At 44.8% G+C, this 22,640-nt stretch overlaps 1 protein-coding gene across 1 annotated transcript; it reads left to right on the top strand.

The window, feature by feature from the left end:
- The first annotated feature begins 156 nt into the window (after window positions 1–156).
- On the top strand, window positions 157–6,695 carry LOC101475546 (7SK snRNA methylphosphate capping enzyme). Its single transcript, XM_004574052.6, has 8 exons — window positions 157–605; window positions 2,508–2,912; window positions 3,013–3,281; window positions 3,775–4,072; window positions 4,155–4,722; window positions 4,794–5,006; window positions 5,487–5,595; window positions 6,250–6,695. Exons 2-8 carry the CDS (start codon window positions 2,536–2,538, stop codon window positions 6,300–6,302), a joined length of 1,887 nt encoding a protein of 628 aa, XP_004574109.3. The 5' UTR covers window positions 157–605; window positions 2,508–2,535; the 3' UTR covers window positions 6,303–6,695.
- Window positions 6,696–22,640: the final 15,945 nt, after the last annotated feature.

Here is a 22,640-nt window from a genome sequence, read left to right as displayed (position 1 = left end):
ACACCTCTCTCCTCGCTCCATTCGCCCGCCCTCCCCGAATAGCGCCCAATCAACATCGCAGATCCCGTGATGGCTGGGCCTCAACTTCGCACCCGATTGGACACTTTTGCGGTCGAGCGCGAGGTCCCTGCCGTCGCGTATAAGAGCGCGAGCTCGAGTATCTGAGCACGATGAAGGCAGCTAGTAGTTAGTAGCTAGTCGTAGCAGAAGTCTACTGTTATAGTTGAAGTCACGGGCCGTTACAGAGCACACGCACACTGACAGGCACATGCACGGGGAGCTGGGTGCGGGCTTGTGTTCATGCACACAGCGGGTTTCCGGTGGTGTTTCGGGACTTGTTTATCTTTGAGGGGCGTGTGTTTTTGCTCCGTGCTAGGCGGCTAGCTGCAGAAGCTAACTGTGTTTGTTTCTTGTAGTGCAATTGAATTATTCATGAGGGCTCGCAGGGATTGGCGGAGTGAGCGACGGGGGCGGGGCTAGGACGGGGTTTCCTCGGGATTTTGGGGGCGCACGCACGCACACGCTCTGACAAAAACATAAATCGGATATTTCTAAGACTCGGAGGGTGAAGTCTGGACGGCGGACGGTGATCTCTGCAGGACACTGTGAGTACAATCGATCAGTCAGTGATTGATTATTGATCGACGACGTTTGCCTGATTTGTTTGAGTGAAGAACTTTGAAGTAATCAGAATAAATCAATGTTGCTTTAACGATATTTGTAAGAATTTTTATTTCGATTATTCTTCAAAGTAAGAGTCACAAATAAAAGTGACACTTTGACGCACTAATCAGAAAGAACTCATGTAGGTGCTTTTACTTTGAAACATCAGGATGTTGAACTTCCTTCAGGAGGTCACAGTTACAGTTTTTATCTCGTTCACCCCTCTGAAGTTTACTTATTCTGCTCATTTATCACTAAAGCCTTGTTCAGCGCCCTCCATAATATGACAACTTTGTCCCTGTTTGGCTGCCCTCCGGAAGCCTGTTGAGGGGCATTAACACACACCCATCTAATAAGGTTTCAGCAAGAGACGTTTGAATTTAATGTTTGTTTCCCTCAGAGGGAGCGTGAACTCGTCCCCTCAGTGTGTGGGATTGTATACATATTTCACAAGTCATTCATTGATCAATATTGTTCACTGATTACAGCCTCAGGGGAAATAGAAGATGCTCGATGAGTTTTTATCGTCATACAGATCCGAGATTCCTGTGTGGTGCTCAGTCTTTTAATGTTAGCACACATCACAGTCTGATTGGGAGGATGCCAGCCCAAAGAAAACTAAAGTTGTCAGGTTACATACAAATTTCTGGAAACCATCAGGATGCAAAGGAGAGGTGGCAGGATGTCTGATTGGCTGTGTGATGGAGGCAGGTTATAAAAGAAAGTTCAAGCTTAAGTCGGTGCTGAGGGTCCTTCATCCCAGTTTCAGCTCAGATTTCCCTCAAAACTGCTTTCATTGAAAGATGCTCTTCCTTATGGCACTTATACTTAAAGTCCTTTTAGGGATGAAGTTTGGGCTCCTTCTATGTGTTATTCTGGCACTGGGGATCATTTTAAAATGAGTTTTTTAGAAAACCTTTTTGAGTTTAGACGTCCCTCCGTTGTTTCAGGGTAAATATCTGATCCCGTGGATCCTCAGGAGTGGAGCTCAGGTTAATGCAGAATGAGCTTAAGGTCTGTTTGCAGATGGTGTTTGACGGGCGGTGCTGCCAGCATTCACACGTGTGTGAATGTTTATCCCTGCAGTTTGGCTTTCTCCCTTCCAGCTGATCCAGGAATGTGCAGGGGGAAATGATGGTCCCAAACAGACTAATCGCGGTTGTTCCAGGCTGTGTCGATGTCGATGTGTAGTTAGAGGTGGAGGTCATGTTACGATGTGCCTACAGCGCAGATTTAACCATGAAAATGAATCCCACTTTAGGAGGGAGAGAGACAAGTTCGCTTTGTTTGACAGGAGCAAACCTGGGACAAACACTGTTAGCTAAGCGGGCAGCAGAGTGGTTAGTTTGCTGAGCTATCAAACACTCTCTGTTACAGTGCAGCGTGTTCATAGTAACTGATAACATTCATCACTTTTACACAAGAACATAATTTATTTTGATTTTTACGTTTTTGCAATAATCTGCTCAGCTGCTGTTTTTAAACTCAAGGGTTGTCGGGTTTCCCCTGCGAAGTCTATCTGAAAAGGGTACATTTTAAATTTTCTTTTAGCTTTACATGAAAATTTTTCCTCAATAATAAAGAAGAATCTGAAAATGGGAAAAGCAAAAAACGAAACGGATAAAGAAATAAAACCCTGAGTGAGGATGAAAACACAATTAACGGATAATAAAACTTTTGGTGCTGAGTTCAGGTTCAGCTGGGTTTTTTCTGTTTGTATTCACTCTTCTAATAGAGCTTCATTAATGAGGTTACGATCAATAATTCAGTAATTATTATACATTTATGTCTCGTGGTTTATCTTAAGTAGCTGAATCTGACTCCACCCCCTTCTTCTTTTGCAGGTCACTGTGATTGGCTAGACGGCAGAAGATGATGTCAGTGGACAAAGAGGCGGTCCTCACCCATGAGTCGCCCATCAGACTCAGCCCCGTCTTCCCCGCTGCCATCAGCCTATCAGAGCAGCCGCAGCTGGCTAAACCCCTCCCCATCATCCGGGCTAAAAATGGCCTCCAGCCGCCTGATGACAGCCAGCCGGCCCTTCCGGCGCCACCTCCTCCTCCATCGACTCAGCGAATCGGGAATAGGCGTTACTCCATGGGCGTGGGCTTCAAGGGGCTGACCAAGCGCCGACGCCGCGCCAACAGCGACAGTCTGTCAGAGTCTGTGTTACCGAGTCACTTCCTGTTGGGCGGGAACATCTTTGACCCGCTGAACCTGAACTCGCTGTTGGACGAGGAAGTAAACAGGTGAGGAGGTTATTGGTGGATTCATTCAGAGATCAATATAACGTCACTGCTGCAGGATTTAACACTGACACCACCTTTATGCTCTTCCCCTTTTCTTCAGAACAACCAATCAGGAGACACCAAAGTGCTCACCCCTGCCGTCACGGGGCGAAGACCCCGTAGAGATCCTGGTGCCTCGTGACATCACTGATCCTCTGAACCTGAAGGGAGGGGGAAAGGGGGGTGAGGATGGACGAGGGGTCCTGCTGTCCCCACTGAAGTCCAAGAGGAAGCACAGGACCCGACACCACAAAGTAGGAGGAGGGGACGGCGAAGGAGACAAGGAGGTGGCAGCAGCGCCGCTGTTTCCCCACACAGGTGGATTCAGAGGTGAGACACCTGCAGCTTTACTGACACCCGGTGGACGAGCAGGAAACTGCAGCAGCTCACACAGTAAATCTACAGGTGTTTTTCAGATATTCATCAAGATATCAGGGAGGCGCTCTCATATTTAATGCAATAATGCGATGCAGCAGGTTAATAGTTACTTTTTTTCAGTTTTTTGCTTGTTTTGCGGGTTATGTGCCCCGTCTGTAGTCCCTCGCAGTCCGAGGCTCCTCTGTATAACTGTAATAATTGATCTGCATGGCGCACTGATCGTTTTTGTACTCCTTCCTGTGAATGTCTGATTTGAGTCTGTAGCTTTAAATCAGACATGAACCGTAACAACGGCTCTGAACTTACACATGTGTGTACACATAAACTGAGAAAACAACCGGTGGGCCTGTGTCCTTACACTCGCTCGTACCTGGCTGCAGCTGTTCTACCTGCAGAGTCCACCTGAGTGAAGTCTGTGCATGGACGTCTGTTTTGTCGCCTGCAGTACCGTTGTTGAACAAAGGGGGCAGCGTTCCTCCATCTCCTCTCCCCTGTGAGCTCAACACTGCCATCACCTGCCGAGACGACGTGGCCCCGTCCCCCATCCTGCCCAGGAGGCACACCCACCCTCCACCTGGCCCCCCCCACAAGCCTGGGAGCCAGGGTGACGGGCGGCAACGAAAGCGGCGACGCACCACCTCGACAAGGTTGGCAGATGGTGCTGGAAGCACCATTGTCACAACGACTGTAGCTCAGCCAAGCAAATTCCAGACACCGTTAGTGGGAGGGGCTAAAGCTGCCAGGTGAGTGTGTCATCTAAACTGAGTAATCACTGTGATCTGATTGGGTGTCGTTATCACATGACATCTGTACCACCTCCTGCAGGTGTGGAGGACCTCAGACTGGTTCCACTAACCCCAGAGAGAAGAAGAAGGACAAACACCGCTACCAGTACGGGAACCACAGCCGTTGCTATGGCTACCAAGGTTTTTATGGAGACAAGTGGGAGGGGCGGGTTGGGCCAGAGGAAGACCCAAGGCTCCGGGTCTTTGAAGCTGATTGGTTCAGAGACAAGACGGTTCTGGACGTAGGCTGCGGCACTGGTCACATGACACTGGCTGTTGCCCGAAGATTTAACCCCACCCACATCTTGGGGGTGGAGCTAGACAAGCAGCTCGTCCGTGCTGCCATACAGAACATTAGACACTTCCTGTCACATGACCTGGTGGTGGAGGACAGAGGGAAGAGGAAAGACACGGTAGCCCCGCCTCCTCCCGAACAGGAAGGGGAGGAGGGGCAGGAGGAGTTGATGAAGGAGTTCCAACAGGCTCTCTCCCTCCTCTCCTTCCCTCTGTCCTTCAGGGTGAGTCGGGGCCCTCTCTCAGCTCCTCCCCTTCTCTCTCCTTCATCCTCTTCCTCCTCCAGGTTCCCCAGTAACATCACCTTCATCCAGGTGAGTCTCACTCTCCATCAGACCCCTCGCTGGTGTCCAGCCACCGCTCACCACTGTGACTCCTCCCACAGGGTGACTACGTCTCAGACCGTGAAGCTTGGCCTGGGCGGGGCCATTATGATGTCATCATGTGTCTCAACGTAACCAAGTGGGTGCAGCTGCAGTCGGGTGACGCAGGTGTGGGTAGACTATTCAAACGAGCCTATCAGAGCCTGTCGCCAGGTGGAATATTTATCCTGGAGCCACAACCATGGAGCAGCTACTGCCACAGCAAGAGAGCCTCGGTAACGCCTAGCAACATGAATATAATCATATGCAGTGTGAGAGAGAAACAGCATCTGTCCTTTGCTCATCCTTCTGACACAATGTGATCGATGACAGCAGGAAGTATTCACACGTATAAAGACCAGATTTTACATGTAGAGATAACAGCAACAGGAAGTGACGGTGCTCAACACTGTGTGTCTATCACAGTCCGGTCCTTTAGAGTCGTAATGGTTTCCTAAAAGATCAAAGGGTATGAGTAACTATGGAGTAACTATGATCTGATATTTTGCATTAACTTTGTTAGTAAAAGTGTTCTTGTGTATTCTTTTGCAACACTTTGAGCATTTTGGCAGAAGAATGAATTTATTCATGGGTACTGGTTCACTAAACACGCATGCAGGGAGCGTCTGTAAATATCTGTGCTTCTGTGTATATACATCTAAGAACATTCAGCAGCACGTGTATCCAGTAAAAAGTTCATTTCTGTGGTTTTCCAGAAAACAACGTTCAGTCACTGCAGGAGTTTGAGGCTCAGGCCTGAACAGTTCACCTCCTACCTGACGGACAGCGTGGGCTTCAGCTCCTACAGACTCATCACACACGCAGGTGACAACATGCACATATGCACCCATCAGGGCTCCGGTGTATTCTGGCTCATATTTGACCACTCGTCTTGGCAGGATCGGTAGAGTTAGTTAAATTTGTTAGTTTCCGGGAATGGACTTCTCCAAAAATTTTCATAAAGTTGGTCTGAGCTTTGGGAATGCCGTTCCAGGCGTTTAATTTTAGCCTGCTTTATCCCTCCCAAAACCAGGTCTGATGTGTTTGTGATCATTGTCTTGTTGGAACACTGAGTTGTGTTCAAAGTTTAATCATCTTGCTGTTAAACAATAAACCATTAAACATGTTTGCCGTACACTAACCCAGAAAAAAGAAAAGTTAAACATTAGCCGGACACTTGTGCCTGTGTGAGTGGATGGATGACCACACCTGTAAATACAGTGACACAGATGCTGAAGTATGTGAGCCAGCTAATGCTACCCAGCCTAGCTGTATCCATAGACTGTATGTTAGCATTACTGCTAATGATTGATATCCCAGTAAAATCCTGCAGTTTCACTGAGCACACCTGCCGCTCACACCTCGGTGATGCCTTGTTAGTTAACAGCAGCAGGCCAGGTGAATAACTGCAGACGTTTACCTGAAGACTGTTAGACTGCACAGGTGTGTGTGATCTGAGCTGTCTGCTTGTGTTTCCAGGTAACCAGCGGCCCATCTACCTGTTCCATAAAGGCTCTGCGCAGAAGAAGTGAGCTCACGCCTTCGGCGTCCTTCTGTTTCTATGGAAACGGCATTAAAACTGTGACTGAACAAACTGATGATGTCGCACAGCAGAAGAGAGAGAACTGGAACCTGATTGGATGGCAGTACTCCTGTGGATGTGATTGGTTGAGTACAGGTGTCCATGTCCACCTAAACCAGTAACATGATTTTTCCATTCAATGAGATTTCCCCACACAGACGTGATATCATGTGTCTGATGCTGGGATTATACTGGTTGTTGATCAGATCAATAAGACAGTAAAGCACAAAGAAATAACTGCGTTTCTATTGGCCGCTGGATACCAACAGGAAGTGGTTTTTCATATTTCTTCCACTGCTTTTTTTTCCTGTCAAAATAAAGCTACTGACTCCAAATCCCTGAATTAAGGCTGCTCATTTGTCTTTCAGGTTTTCTGTGTAAAAGTACAACATATTGTGAACTCCTCACAATATGACCTGAATTGGCATTAAATTTGTTAAACCTGCCTCAGATTGTCTCTCTCATGCTCTCTGCTAATAAGCAGTTAGATGGAGACCTGGAAATTCAGAGGATCTGTGGAAAGCTGTAACAACATAACAAGGAGGAGTACCATCTCTACTCCAGGTCCTTCCTGAAGGATCAAGCTCCCCATTCCAACTCTAAGAAGGATGGCACACATCCTTCAGAGGAAGAGGAACAGAATCAGTGTAGAGTCCAACATGACACCATGTGAGGTCTGCAGCAAGCAGGTTTATCTAAAGAAGACATCAGGAAACTCGGATCTAATCAGTGCACAAAGAAGACATGAGGTGTCCAGTGATGGTCGGGTGATCAGACGTGAACCAGGACTACAAACACAGCAGACTTGATGTTCCTGTGGGAGCTCCTCCTCAACCTGCTTCACGCGCCGCTCACAGCCTGAAACAGCTTCAGGATCTCAGCAGCTTCTCTTTAAATTCAGTCAGTTTTGGGATTGTTAGCTGTTACACTAAGATGACAGGGGCAGAAAAGCATGCTGGGAGCTGTAGTTCTGAACAAAAGACAGATCCATTCATGAGAAGATTTTCAGTCACCACACAGAGTGGTGCTTTTAGATATTTAATGGAGGTGTAATTGTGCAACTTTGCCACAAGAGGGAAGTAGTGCACCGTGTTAGACTGCTGACAGCCTCAGAGTGAACGTCTCACTCTGCTGTGTCCACTCGTCACTCCAGCACTCGAGGGTCGGCGTCCTGAAATGAGGTCATTAGAAGGACTGACTGCATGTTGAAGTGGTAGTTCAGCCATTAGAGTCATGATGGGTGAATGAACATGGTGCAATAGAAGCGCAGTATTCTGAACACTTACATTTAATTACATGTGTTTGACTCCGGGGTTTCCACCTAAGCATGCCGTCAGTCTGGCTAATGACCTCCTATATTTAGGTGTGCTGTGCAGGCACGTGTAAAGGTTTCAGTCAAACTGACTGTGAAGTGGATGGTTAAAGAAATTAACACGAGCCTTCCTCAGCATGTTTGGTATAAATGGCTAAAAGTCTGTCTTGCCATCACCCTGAGAGTTTGCTGGCAATCCAAAAGCTGTTCTTCAGTCGTGTTGCCAAACAAGGCAGCGATGCAGAAAGACACAACACATTCAACTTTCAACTGGAGACCAGCAGCTTTAATAATTGTAGGTGATGACTTATAAGAAGACTTCCTAAAATCCATAATCCTGTCTTTAGTTTTTGGCACATTCAGTGAGAGGAAGCCACAAAATATCCAACCGTCCACTTCTTAAACACAGAGGTCTCTGCTGTGGTTTCTGTCACGCACCTCCAGGTGAGGATGTCCTGTCACTGGACCCACACAGGTAATTATACTGTAGCTGCAAAAAGCTGTTTGTCTACCAGCTGGTTTAAACACATACTCACGACTGCATTTATTCTTAAAATCATTTTCTAATGTAGAATCAGCTAAAGACGTTTTCATGAGTGAACGTAGTAACTGAGGGGAGTCCTGCTGTGTCCCTGAGGTCCAGGAGGAGGTAACGGTCCACCTCACAGGTGAGACTCGTTGGTACCAGCCGGTGAGGAAGCTGCAGGAGTTTGTGTGTTAGCTGTGTTAGCTAACTACAGACTGATGTCTAATCCTCCTTTCATCATCGTCATGCTGTTGCCGTAATAACAGCTGAGCTGCAGGTGAAAACTGAATCACCTGAAAGACTCACAAACAACGTCTGAGTAGCTCTTTATTAGCTTTACTGGATTAAACTCACACAAATAAATGACACGCAGCCTTCCTGCAGCAGCGTCCACGGCTCCCACTCATGCTCACTGCTCACCTGACACTCACAAAGCTTTAAACAGGACATGAGTACAGAGTAACGACACAAACTGATCAGTAGGAGAAAATGAAGTGTTTCCAGTATAATTGATACCATCACACCGGCTCCACTCTGACATCACTGATCAATAACCAAAGAACACACAGATCAAACTTCAGCCATCAGAGGAGTCAACGGAGCTGCTTCTGTTCCTGATGTGCTGATCTCTCCCTGCAGGCAGCTTCACACAAACACCATAAAATAATAAGTGAAAGCAGAGAGAACCAAGTGACAGTGAACAAACACCTGTAACTGTGAACAGCACGACCCCGATGATGTTTCCTGGCTCCAGGCCACACAGCTGTATCTGGCTCTCTGTGGGGCGTTTAAGGGTCGGGCTGAACCGTCCGCTTTTCACACGCTCGTCTTTCTTTCACTCGGTCTCTGTGATGCCGCTCCTGTTTGTCAGGCTTCTCAGGACGGTGCCACCACTCCACCCGAGTGTCTTCAGGCAGCTGAGCTGTGGTTCTGAAGGGCAGCCGGACAGACTCCGCCCCCTCCTCCACCTCCACCCGACACTCTGAGAGAACAGCAAACACAGCATGAGGTGTACAAACAGCAGCAGGTGTCACAGTTGCGGAGAAAGCTGAAGCAGAGCAGAAGGTAACAAAGCACAGCACATTAGAAGCAGCTGCTGAGCTGATCACAGTCTGATGGGATTGTTTCTCCTGTCAGCTGCTGCGTGGATGTAAAAATGATCATTCAGCCAAATGTGCTCCAAATAACTGTCTTAATGCTCCAATAAATATTATATTTAACCTCCTAAGACCCGAACTCCTACATGGCATGCATTTTTAAATTCTCTTTGCTATTTGGGCTGATTGGGACCTGAAGAATGCAAAAACCGAGAATTTCCAGATTTTTTTTTTTACCTGATTTTTGTCTCTGAGAAAAATGAGATCCACATGAGAGGACATTCGTTTAAATTTTTGATAGAACAGCAGCAGTATAATGTCCTCGTTAGTGGATATCAGGCCCTCGTGGAGCAAATTTTTGTATTTTGGTCTAGACGTCCCAAAATGTGATGTCCAAACATGTGGACGCCAGGTCCATGGCGGTTAAAGAAACAATCGTAAAGTTCTGTTTCCAGTTTGTCATTATTACAAACAGACATCAAACAGGATCTATGGATTAAATGGATGGAGATAATGATCCTACCGTCACAATGAGTTTGACCTTTAACCTGTATCTACAGCACTGACCTCTGACAGTAAGCAGCACTTGTTTCTTCAGCAGGATGTTTCCCTCCCTGCTAATGGTGCAGGTGTAGGTGTTTCAGGCTCAGACTGAGGTCTCCAGTTGTCAGCGGGTCTTCATTCATCTTCGTTCGATTTCTGTAAACTTCATCCTGTTCTTTATTCTTGTCAGAGCTGTTCTCATACACGTGGACCTTCCTGTCTTTCATGTCCTTCCACTCCACTCTAACGTCTTTAAGCAGCTGAAGTGTGGCTTTACAAGGCAGCAGGACAGACTCCACCCCTGAATCCACCTCCACCTTGTAAACTGAGAGGACAACAAAAGACACCATGATCCATCAGCTGTGGTGGTCACATGACCTCCCTGTCCCCTCATTGTCTTCTAGTCTCAGTCAGATTGTGTCTCAGTTTGTTCCTGATGTGTTCCTGACTCGTTCTTTGGTAACTAGTCTGCAGCGTCCTGTAAAGTGCTGCAGACGTGTTGGATGAAGAGCAGAAGAACAGACAGACTGAGCCTCCACAGTCGGCCATGCCTCACACGGCTCTTTACTTTGGGCTTCAGCATTAGCAACGTGTCTGAGGAGGATGTCCGTTTGAGAGACCATAACTGCGCCTTTTTTGAAATTCACTTGAGGACACGCCGTTGGATAAACGCGTCTATTTTAAACTTAAGGAGAATGTGTCACAAAGCTGAATGACTATGGAAGAAAACTAAAGTGGAAGTGCACAGGCTCTCTCAGAGATCTCATGCTCTCCTTAAATGAAATGGTGAAAATGGCTGCTCTGATTTTTCTAGGTTCTGTGAGATTATTATATTATCTTATGCCACGTTATACCCCTGATTAATGATTGTGAAATTATTATGTAGTCTTAGTTTGCATTATTCTCCTGACTTAGAAGAAGGTGATAACGATTACATTTGTTAAACTGATTTGCATTACATTAGACTGCTGATTTATTGTGTATGAATGATATTGTTTATGATGCATTATACTGCTGAGTTATAAGAAATGCTGTTTTCAGAGAGTCAGGACCTTGTTGTCTGATAGTAGAGGAGACAGAGAGCACATTCCACGGGAGCTTCACTCCCACCGTTGTTGAAGGCAGACGAAATAGGGAGCCAAGGCCATAAGTCAGGCTCGCTTTTGATTAGAGAGTCCCAAACATGATAGCTTGAACCAAGTTTGAATAATTAAGAGACCAATTGAGGAACATAATAAGTGAGGGAGGCGTAGTAGGGAAAGGTGTTTGTTTTTGTCTCATGTCTCAGAGGGTGTTGTCTCAGTCCCTCGGCCAGAGGACGGGTAGAGAGGGTCAGAGCGAGGGCAGTGGACCTGGGAACGGTGACCCGGGCCCATGATGCCATTGATGGACATGGAGGCAGCTGAGTGGGTCGAGGAGTGACACAGCGCAACGTATGGTGACCTCTTGTGGTCAAGAGGTCAAAAGCGGGAGTGTGGAGATCAGGGAAATATTTTACTGATGATTTCATAACCATCATCATTACCATTACATTAATTATCATTTCATCAAAGCATTTATTGAAGCTGTTGGCCTTACGTTAAAACTTGTATTACAGGTGCAGTCAACCTATTACATACATACTTTCAGTTCGGTTATTATCCACATGAGAATTGGCCTCTCTTTTCATAAGTCAGAGTTCGAGTGAGGTCGATACACACACACACACACACACACACACACACAGTAGTTAAGTTCATGTTTTGGGTAAGAGTGGCAGACACAATTTTTCATGTTTTCAGGAGATAAGCGAAAAGTTAGACGTCAACAGAATGCACCTGGCCTACAGACGGAGAAAATGTTCTTTTCCCATGTGTCAAAAGTCAACAGAACATTTGTGGTTTGAAACTTACGTCTGTATTGTATCTGTTTGACGTAAGAGGAGGCGTCAGAAAATATTCCCTGATGCTATAAGACAGTTGCATGTGTAATTTTGGGGCGAGATCGATGCTGAATGTTTTACAGTGTTCATCTCCCACACTGCGTGTATTCATTAAATCATTGTTTGACCAACTCTTCTGGACCAATTGTTGTTTTTGTGCTCACCCTCAATATTTGAACCCATTTAACAGTTCATATCAGAAAAGTTTTGTTTGACTGTTGTGTCTCGAGCTGCCTCACCTATAAAGCAGACAGCAACAAAAGTCTGATTTTCTGTTGATAAGATCAAAACAATCAATGACAAATCTCCCCAAAGCTTTCTTGTTCTGGCATCTCACTCCTGGTCTACTTTTACACCTGTGACATTTGATGATATGGTGACCCTGGTAGATAAAAAGAAGCCGTCTTCAGTTCCCTCAGATATTCTCCCCTCAAAGCTTTGTAGCAAAGTCTTTGACACTATTGGTCCTTGGGTTGTAAATCTTTTCAGTGCTTTTCTTCAGACTGGAGTGTTCCCAGTGTTTTTAAACATGCCATTGTGGAACCAAAGCTCAGAAAACCCAGCTTAGATCCAACATTACATCAACATTATAGATCAATTTCTCAATTTGTGATTGTCTACAGCAGAGTTTTGGTTTGATGTTGACCTTTGACCTGCAGTGGGACATCTCTCAGTCTCCATTCTCAGTCTAAATGATCTGACAGAGAAGGTGTAGGTGGCGCTGTCAGACAGTTGGAGGTTGGTCAGGTTCAGGCTGAGCTCTCCAGTTTCCAGAGCGTCAGTCTTCATGGATGTTCGGCCGCTGTAACGCTGGTTTGGATCTTTCAGTTTGTCTCCTTGAAGCTGGTGGACGGTTGGAGGACTGAGGTCGGAGCGACTCCACACCACTGTGGGGCTGTCCAGTTCAAAAGTGGGAAACTCACAGGGCAGCAGGACAAACAACTCTCCCTCATACAGCTCCACAGCTGAGGCATGCTGGGAAACTGAGGACACAGACAGAGTCCATGTGTCACTTTGAGGTAAAGATCAAACGTGGACAATTTCAGTTACAGAATATAAAATATCTACATAAAGAAATAAAATCACTGTTACACCTGAATAAACTGTGTGAAGGTAAAATAAATAAATACAATAAAGTGTAACCGAGGACAAGGTAGGAGGTAGGAGGGGCAAGGAAATAAATTGATCATTTATTTATTACATTAGTAAAACATACAATTTCCCAGTTATTTCCAGACAGGCCTTGCAACACATCCTGCTGATATCCCAGCTGCACATGACACTTACCACACAAACGGTGAAAAATAACACAACACTGCAAACCGTCACACCCTGTTTAGAGACACTGCAATCGATTTACCTGCGGGTATGCACTGCAAACAATTTGAGTCTCAGCACAGCTGGGAATCAGCGCTATGCATGACCTGCAATCTGGGAGATAAAGGGAAGTGGCACAAACAAATAAGCAAAAAACAAAAAGGGAGGTTAGTCCGCCCTTACACAACTCACTCAATCATCAACCGCCCTTACGGCTGGACGGACTAACCAACACAAAGTTACAAATCAATCAAAAGAACGGAAAACTGAGAGGCAGAGACAGGACAGCTGAAAAACACAAACAACATTATCGATTGAAATGTTACCCAATAAAATATCAGTTTTATTAAACCATTCAAAATCACAAAACTAAAACAAGCCGTCAATATACCTACAATACTGATCAATTTGCAGTCGATCTAGGATTTGATCAATTCTTCTATTAAAACTCGTGGTCACACCACAATATACCCACTCGCACTCGAGTGAATTCATCGCCTCTGGTTTTTTCCACAGACCTCACCCCACACACCTACTACCTTTTCAAAGCTCTTCAGCCAATCACCTGGCAGAGAGCAACAAACTGCCAGGTGACACTTGTTACAAAAGGAAGAAATAAGACGTGGTATGAGTGAAAAGTCTGAGTTCAGCTCCTCGGCTCATAGAAACACTGATTTCCTTTTATTAATGAGGCGTCTGTGGGAACAGGTAGGAGGCTCCTGATTGGTTCATAAGGTGTGAATAAATGTGTCATGTAGCAGGAAGCAAAGCCACATCAGGCTTTAGAAGGAATTCATGAAGGTCTGAAATCTGTCTGCAGTGCAGTGGAGTGATCTCCTCTCTTTGAGTTAGAAGTCTGGAAGTTTAGGAAGCAGTTAGACTTCAGGAAGCACAAATGTGATGAAGGTGAAGGTGTGGAGCGCTGTGTCAGGCTCTGCTGTGGAAATTAACTTTTGCAATATTTTCAACTGGAAAAAGAAGCAGGGTATGAACTTTGTAGCTCAATACAAAGCTCAGGGGTTAAAGGTCAAAGGTCACCCAGTCTGTGAGCAGAATCCTTAATGCAAGAAAACAACTTTCCAAGACTTTTTCCAAATTCCAGGTCAGATTTCATTGGTCAGAGAAAAGAACATCAAATTTGGATCCAGTACTCGTGTCACGACATCCTGACTGCTGATCTGCTGATCCGTCCTTCCATTGTTCATCAGAGGACGAGGAAACGTTACCACTGAGTTCAGTTTGGACAATCCACCAATCACAGAGCTCCATCAGTGATCTTACAGTAACTACATTCGCCAGCAGAGCTTTGATTGCACTTCTCTCCACCACCACTAGATGTCTCCACACTCTGTGCTGACTCCAATGAATGATCAGAGCTGCTGAGTCTGAATCTCTTTACTCGGTTGGAGGCGGCTGCTGCAGCCTCACCCTGACGCACACAAAGCTCCACCTTCAGTTCTGACACTGAAACATACACTGTAGCTAAAATGATGCAGATGTGACCGTCAGCAGCTGGATTTCCTCTCCATAGACGTGTTTCCATGCTGATCACAAAAAAGCAACAACTCAGACAGATCGTTAGATACAGCAGCTTTAACTGTAACAGTGTAATTGTAGAGTCTTTACAATGTAAAGTGCATGAAGGCAACTGTTGCTGTGATTTGATGCTATGTTAATAAAACTGAATGAATAAGTGCTGATATTTATCCAGATCGTCTCTCTGATTGATCTCTATGACCAGCCTCAGTAATAACTTCCAGCCAGCAGCCTCGTCCCTGCAGGTGTGCTCACACAAAGCTCCCCGTCCATCAGTGCTTTAATCATGATTTAAAACTTTCTCTAATAAATCACTTTCATGCTGCCTCAGACTAAAAGCCTTTATTTCACCCACCTCTCTTAGCTGTTTAACTGATTCATAGTTTTTATTTTATTGAAAACATTCAACCATTTAAAAGATTATTAATTTTTATCAACAGATTTTTAACAGGGACTATAAGGAAAGAGGACCTTTATCCCATATTAGCTCCTCTTAATAATAATCACAAAACAGTAGGTGCCTGCAGATCTTTGTCCATGTTTTACATCCTTCTTTACACAGATGTCTTTTCATATTTGATGTCATGTTAATTTGAAAGCGGAGCCCTCCATCTGCCACAGCGATGTTACCTGCATCACTTTACTTTATAGCGGCTGGAAGATTTCTGAAAGTCACCAAAAACAACAAAAGTGGGACTTCCTGCTTCTCACAGAGGACTTCCTGCCAGTTCAGACAGAAAAAAATAACCTATAAGTATATAAATAAGTATGAACAACATTTCTTCATTCACATGACCTTTGACCTCGGACCGCTGAAGCTGGCTGACCTTTTCTGCTTCCTCTTCCATCCATTTCAAGTTAAAGGCCCTCCTAATAGCTGCTGGACACTTTTGTACTAACAAGGCTTTTATTGTGAAACACTGAGAAACAGTTGGAAACACTGATTTTGTTTTTTTAAGAGCATGTGTTGCTCTGACAAACGCTGCGTTCCTTGCTGTGAGAGACAGAGTGTCTCCTCCGTCTGTGTTTAGCTTCCTGTGAGGACAGGAAGTGATGCGAAGGCTTATGACGTGTGAAACTATGAGGAAGCTGAACTCTGTGGCAGTCTGCCGTGATGTTTGGCTGCACACACTAAACTGAACTGAAAGAGAGTGTGTGTGTTTTAGTATGCAACAAGAAGTGAAACACACACACACAGCAGCTGCTTTCAACACACACACTCAGTTTGTTCACATGAGGACAAAAAAAACTTTATTTAACTAGGCTTGTGTGACAAGAAGACAGGAGAGTCTGAGTTCAAGGCTCTGCTCAGATGAATCCCACAAGCTCGGCAAGTTTCTGTGGCAGCTTCACCTGAGACACGAGGAGGGAGGAGACAAGGACGCTGAGGATGGTGCAAGGTTAAATGTAAGGAGAGAACCAGAACAACAAAGAGGCCTCCTCCTCCTTTATGGGAAACACGATGAGGCGAAGGAGACCCGACGAGAAGGCGCTCAGAGTACGTGACTGCTCTAAATGGAGGCAGCTTCATGGTGCGATGGTCAACAGGTGTGGGTCTGTTGAAACATCCTGAAGGTGGAGTTTGACTGCAGGCTGGAAGCAGTCACACTTCATGACAGCGCTCATCTCCCTGCTGCACCACGGCTCCGTCTAACTCTTCCTCTTTATTTCCAGATTAGCGATCAGCAGGCATGAAGTCATCACCTGTGTGGGCCTCATTTACTAACGTTTCTATGGAAAAGTTCAAACTTCTTGGAGTTTTCACACAAAATTTCCATAATCAGATTTATGATGTGCTGTTCTTCTTCTCTGTGTTGTAGCCTCCTAATGACACCCCGTTTGTGCTCCAGTGGATGATGAGAGTCAAACCTTAAATACTGATCCATATGCGTAGGTTTACGGTACACGTCAGGTTGTAGACGTCCCCCATTACTGATGGAAATCTCAGTCTAAGAAGGCTAACCTGCCACTTGTTATTATTTGTATTATTTTGATATTATTGAGCCATGATGGCGCCTTTGAAACTCTGCGTCTGCTCTTCTTCTGCTCCATCCAGATCTTTGCATCACCTTGTTTTACACACTGACTCCATCAGGTTACAGAGAGCTAAGTGATGAATGACTGTTTCATGCCACAGACTGCAGATCAGTCAGTGTTCTGATGGCGCTGATCTGTCATCACAGTCACATGACTTCCCCTTGTGTGAATTAATGTGTTCTATTTAGTTCTGCAGTATTTTATTTCTAGAGTACATCTGCATTTTATTCATTTCACACAAACTGTTGATGTAATGTCATCAAATGTCCACTAGATGTCAGTAGCCATCGGTGGACCGAGTACATCAACCTCTCTGAATACATACATGTGCGCTTAAATGAGCTCACATTATTGATCTGGACTGATGGATCGCCTTTGTTTTTATAGTCAGTGTTACTATGGAAACGACACTAACACACTATCTAGACATACAGTGGATTTGTTTGACTTCAGTCTTGATTCTGCATGGAAACAATAACCTGACATCTTTGATCATAAGTTTCAGAGCGTCGCCTGTAACCATGGTTACTGACCTGCAGCCTGACGTCACTCTGAGCAGCTGCATGTATGAATGTACATACAGGTACGCAGCTGCTCAGCTGGGTGGATGTGCTGGTGGGAACAGTGAGTGTGACAGTGATGGATAGATGCATCATGAGCATGTGACTGCTGTCAACACACACATGCACAAGTATATAAAGGTCTGTACCCCCTGTGTCCTGCTCCCAAGAGCAAGAAGGAGCTCTGAGCAGCGTCACCTCCACTGCTGAGAACACAAACATGTCCACTAAAGCTTTGCTGGCTTTGATTCTTCTCTGCCTGTTTACAACTTCTGTAGGTGAGTGTTTGCATGAGAAAGATGGAAATCCTGTGTTTTGTCTGCACAGCAGTGTTCATGCACAGGTATATGTGTCTGTTTCTACACGCGTGCATCATTTAGACTCTTCTGATGTTGGAAAGAAAATGAAAACAGCGTTTTCTTCTCTTATGTGACCAAAATTCTGCTGTTTTCTTTTCTATTCTACGTGTTTATTTTTGCATTTCTGTGAAGATTCAGACATCGGCGCTAATTATCTTCCACATGTCAAGTGTTTTTATTACCGTGTGCTCGAATATCAGATTTGGAAGGACCGCTTGATTGTTTGAAGTCTCTGTGCTAAATGACAGATCCTGATTCAAGCGCGAGAAGTAAAAGCAGTGATTTGAGGCTCTCATCTTTATGGTTTTGGATATATTCTTGTTTAAGCATTGCCTGAGATTTCAGTGTGCAGAAAAAGGACATGAAAATGAGTGGAAAGAGCATTTTTATATAATATATTTGATACATGAAGACACATTTTGACAGCAGTGGCGTTTCCACGCCAGATTTACCAGGGTGGGCTCTGGGTGTTTTTTCATGGGGGCACAGAACCAAAACCAGAGGCAACATTGAACTGTTTCATCTATGAAGTGAATTTATTTGGAGCACAAACAAAGTGAATGAACATTTAACAATCAAACAGGAGATTTCACACCCTGCACATCTTTAAAAAGCACTGACTGACATCACTGTGGACCGAAACGCTTGCACGCATGGCAACAGGCAGAGTCCATAGTTACAGAGAAGTTGAGGAGGACTTTCCTACCGGCTGGGCTGGAAGCTGCGCCTCCTGTCCCCCATTCATGTGGTGGGGGTCGTCCTCACACTGGGGGGTCGTCCTCCCTCCTGCTGATGTCTGAAAAGAGACGGATGTGGAGTAAACATGAGGCTGTAACTGAGAGCTACAGTAACTTATTACTTTATCTTTTCATTAGTGTTAATGATACTGTGTGGAGTGTAATCACAGAGCAGCCCGTGTCCTCCTCTCTGTAGTTCCCTCACGCTCTCCATCTCCATCTTTGCTATCAGGGAACAAATGTCTGCTTTTCTTTAATGTCAGCTGATGTTGTTCCAGCCGTGACGCTGAGCTCCTGTCTCAGCTTCATTTTTCATGTACGGTTAAAGTAAAAGGATGAAGTCTGTCTCTGAGCCTGCGCGGACCGGATTTGTTCAGTGTTAAAGCCATGACGCTGGATTTCACTGTGACGTCAGCGAGCCGCTTACCTTCGTCTCTTCACCTGTTTCCACGTTAGTCTGCTTTAACGATTCGCGCTTCTTTCTGAGCGCGAATGTGCTGAGAGAGCGAGTGTGCAGCGCCCTAAAGAGTCCGTGATAAACACAAACTAGAACACTAGTTCCAGTCCCATTAATTCTTCATCGTCTCTTCAGGCTTCACGGGACCGCGGGACAGTGAGCCGTGATTGTGAGCCGCGGTGGAGACACCCGCCTCTCGTCCGCCGCACAAGTCTTCTTGCGCGTCTACACTCCGCTTTACGGCAGCGCCTTTTCTCCTGCGCTGATCACAAACGTGGACGCGCGTTCACATACCAAACATACGGGCGCGCGCACACATACAAGCAGCCTGATTGGATCATATTTAAAAAATCATTAAAAATCATCCCTGAGAGTCGACGTGACACTTTCTTCCTCTGCTCCACCTGCTCTACACCTGTGCTGAGTGTCATCTCAACCAGCTTTCATACTCTCGAGAAATTAAAGACAAACTTTACACTTAAACTTAAAATCAACTTGAAAACTTTAAAGGAATGTGATAATGTCATGTTAAACATTTAAGAAAAATAATCTGTGATAGCTGAGGTGAATTTCTCAACAGACTCCTCTTCTTTGACATCCACACTACATGTGTTTCACCTCAATCCACTACATAATTCTGGAGACATTGCAGGGATTTTTGGGTCACTCCTGGACGATTGGGGAGGGGACCAGAGAAAACGACAGAGTCCAACATTGTTTCGGCAAAGTTCCACGCACAATGGCACCTGCTCTGGCCCCTGGAAGACAATTGACTACGGCTTCTAACTTAAATGTGCTCAGAGTAGAAAAACAGCATATAAGAACGACTCCATTTACATGTCTCAGAAAAGAACTGCCAATTACCAGAGTTTGATCCCCAGGGGGTGTCGCAGAGGGGCGAAATGGTCAGACACATGAACAGGTTGGTGGTGTTCTGAGGCATCTGTTTATGACTATCCTTCTTCCTCACCATCACACAGTCACCCTGTTTGCCCGGCTGTCTAGCTGCAGGTTTTTCAATGGTGTGAAGCCGAGTCTCCAATTCAGTGAGCTGCTAACAGGCTACATTTATTTCAAGTGTCATTACTGCTTAAGAAGGCTGAGGAGTAACTAAACATCTGACACAATGAGCAGGACAGTGCAGGAGGGACAGGTGAAGAGGCCATGCTGCTAGCGAGTCGGCTAAGAGCCAAGCTAGCAAAACCCTCAAGACACAATAAGTGATTACTGACAATAATTAGCAAGTGAATACACAGAGAGTGTGCTCCAGATGAAGCACGTCAAGATTACACTATGAAATAAGACGTTTTCCTATAAGTTTTTTACTGAATTGGCTACGCAGGCAAGCTACACAAAAGCACCACTGAAGCTCGAGCACGTGTCAAAATAATTCATGCAATGCTTCAGGAACACTGTGCCGAGGCTTGGTTCATCTGAACAGAGTTAGTGATCAGTCATCAAGTTCTGCTTCAGCTTTGGTGTCTCTGTGCGAGCGATAGTGAACCAGTGTGTGTGGTAATGAGAGTCGTCATGGAGCCAGCGAGGAAAAGAGGACGCTCTGCTTGTTGCTAAATAACAACCAGGCCATCAGCAATTCTGCCCCCGGGTCTGAAATGTACAGTGACAGAACTTTAACATAACGTTAAACAGAAGCTGTCAGCTCGGCTCTGTTAAGTGGACAGTCATAATGAAGAAGTTGTAGATTCAATCCTCCTTTCATAAGTTTGGCCACCAGATGTCACCAAAAAGGTGTTGGAAAGCCTCGAGTAATGAACCCTTTTTCAACTTGAGCTTCAGAAAGTTTCATTTGGCCCTCACTACCACTGTGTGTGTTGTAACAGGAACAGGATGTGATGCTCCACCACAAAGAGAGCAAACACCAAGTGACAGCAACACCGGAAGTCAGAAGACAAAATGTAAGAACCCCGAATCTCTTCTACACCTCACTTTTATACCTGCTCACCCTTGGAGATCCAATCAAGTTGTTGACATTTAATCATGTGACATCCTCCTGTCTTTCACTAACTTGGCCTTTACCCACTGTGACAGTGATGTGAATCATAAAATACAATAAAAAGTTTCACAAGAGGAGCGTAGAGCAGGTCTCCTCTGCTGAAGGCTCCTGTGTTTGGCACAGCAAAGCATTCAGACCATGAGTGTGCTTGCTACAACAGTCACACAAGATTTAAATGATAATAATAATAACTATAATTTTTTTAAAAAAACTTTTTTTTCCTTTTATCTTCTCGAACAACAAGGTCTACATATAACTTTTTTCCTGGGAGACATCACTCAGCAGCAAAAGGAGCTTTTAGACCCTACTTGATGCATCGCCGGGCGGATGAGTAATCCACTTCAGATTCCATCTGCTATTTAAATTACCTGAACTGGAGACTCTGTGGACAGTCAAACACTGACTGCACTATTTATGTATCAACCTTTAGACGCACAAACACTGATCAGTGATCAATCCACTCTGCAGTTTACAATCCAAGGCCCAGCAGATGAAAACTGAAAGACTTTCAAATCACATGAGCCAATATTTTATTCACAACAGAACATAAATGCTTGTTTGTGCATGTGTGTGTGTGGGACTGTTTGTCAGGTACTTGAAACAATGATTCCCAGTCTCAGTGATACCAACACTCTCTGTCCTGTTTTGTCTCCTCTCCTGCAGACCTGGCAATCATCAGAGCTGTGCGTGGACAGGATGTCGTTCTGCCGTGTCAAGTTCATAAAGATTATCCCATCGCGGCTGTGGTGTGGAGGAGAATTGACGTGAAGCCAGTAGAAGTGCTTTTGTACCAGAGCAAGACGTCTCATCAAGCCAACAAGTATCCACCTTCAAGGAGCCGCATGCATCTGATGGATAGAAGGATGAACAATGGAAATTTGTCCTCGGCTCTGCAGAATGTGACTGAGAGTGGAATATATGAGTGTCTGGCCATCGATACAGAAATGCACCAGTCAAAGACTCCCATTGAGAACGCTGACACCATCATCATCATCCAGCTGATAATTGATCCAGAGGGTGAGTTTGTAGAGTCGTCCACAATCCTTTCTCTCTGATCCTTATACAGCGCCAAATCACAACTACAGTTACCTTGGTTACGCTGCAGTCTAGGCTACACTGTTCCAAAAAATAGCAATGTCAAATTATTTTACTGTGTATTTTACAGTTGCGTACTGTTTTTCTAGAATGTCATTACATTTACATAAGTAGACTGTGATCTGACACGTCAAATGTAAAATAACATAACATCACTGTAAATGTAATAAAACACAATTTACTTGTTTGTTAAATATATTTTGTTGTACATATGCATATTTAGATCATAAAAATACGTCCAGAAATGTCTCCCATCATCCAATCCAATCCAACTTTATTTATATAGCACTTTTAAAAACAACAAAGTTGACCAAAGTGCTTTCCAATAATAAAACAGAGGTAGCAGTTAAAAACCATACATTAAGCATACAATGAAATCAATAAACAAAATAAATATATAATTGAAAAAGAAGATAAAAATAAATCAACATGAGTAGAATAAACAATAAGATATACAATGTATAAGATTAACAAAGTAAAAAGATTAAGAATGAGCTGACTAAAAACTGACTACAAACTGACTCTGATAATACTCCTAGAAAGCCTTTGAAAAAAAGTGTGTTTTTAAAAGTGATTTAAACATTTCAAGTGTTGGGGCCAGCCTAATATGGAGGGGCAGTTTGTTCCATAGTTTGGGCGCCACAACAGCGAAAGCTCGGTCCCCTCGGTGTTTCAGTCTCAACATGGGGACAGCAAGGAGTGACTGGTCAGATGATCTGAGAGACCTTTGTGGAGTGTATTGGTGTAAAAGGTCTGACAGGTAAGAAGGAGCCAGGC

The sequence above is a fragment of the Maylandia zebra genome, unplaced genomic scaffold (assembly GCF_041146795.1).
Source record: "Maylandia zebra isolate NMK-2024a unplaced genomic scaffold, Mzebra_GT3a scaffold01, whole genome shotgun sequence".
NCBI lineage: Eukaryota > Metazoa > Chordata > Actinopteri > Cichliformes > Cichlidae > Maylandia > Maylandia zebra.
The sequence above is the reverse complement of the archived record's forward strand: the minus strand, read 5'-3'. Positions and strand labels throughout refer to the sequence as shown.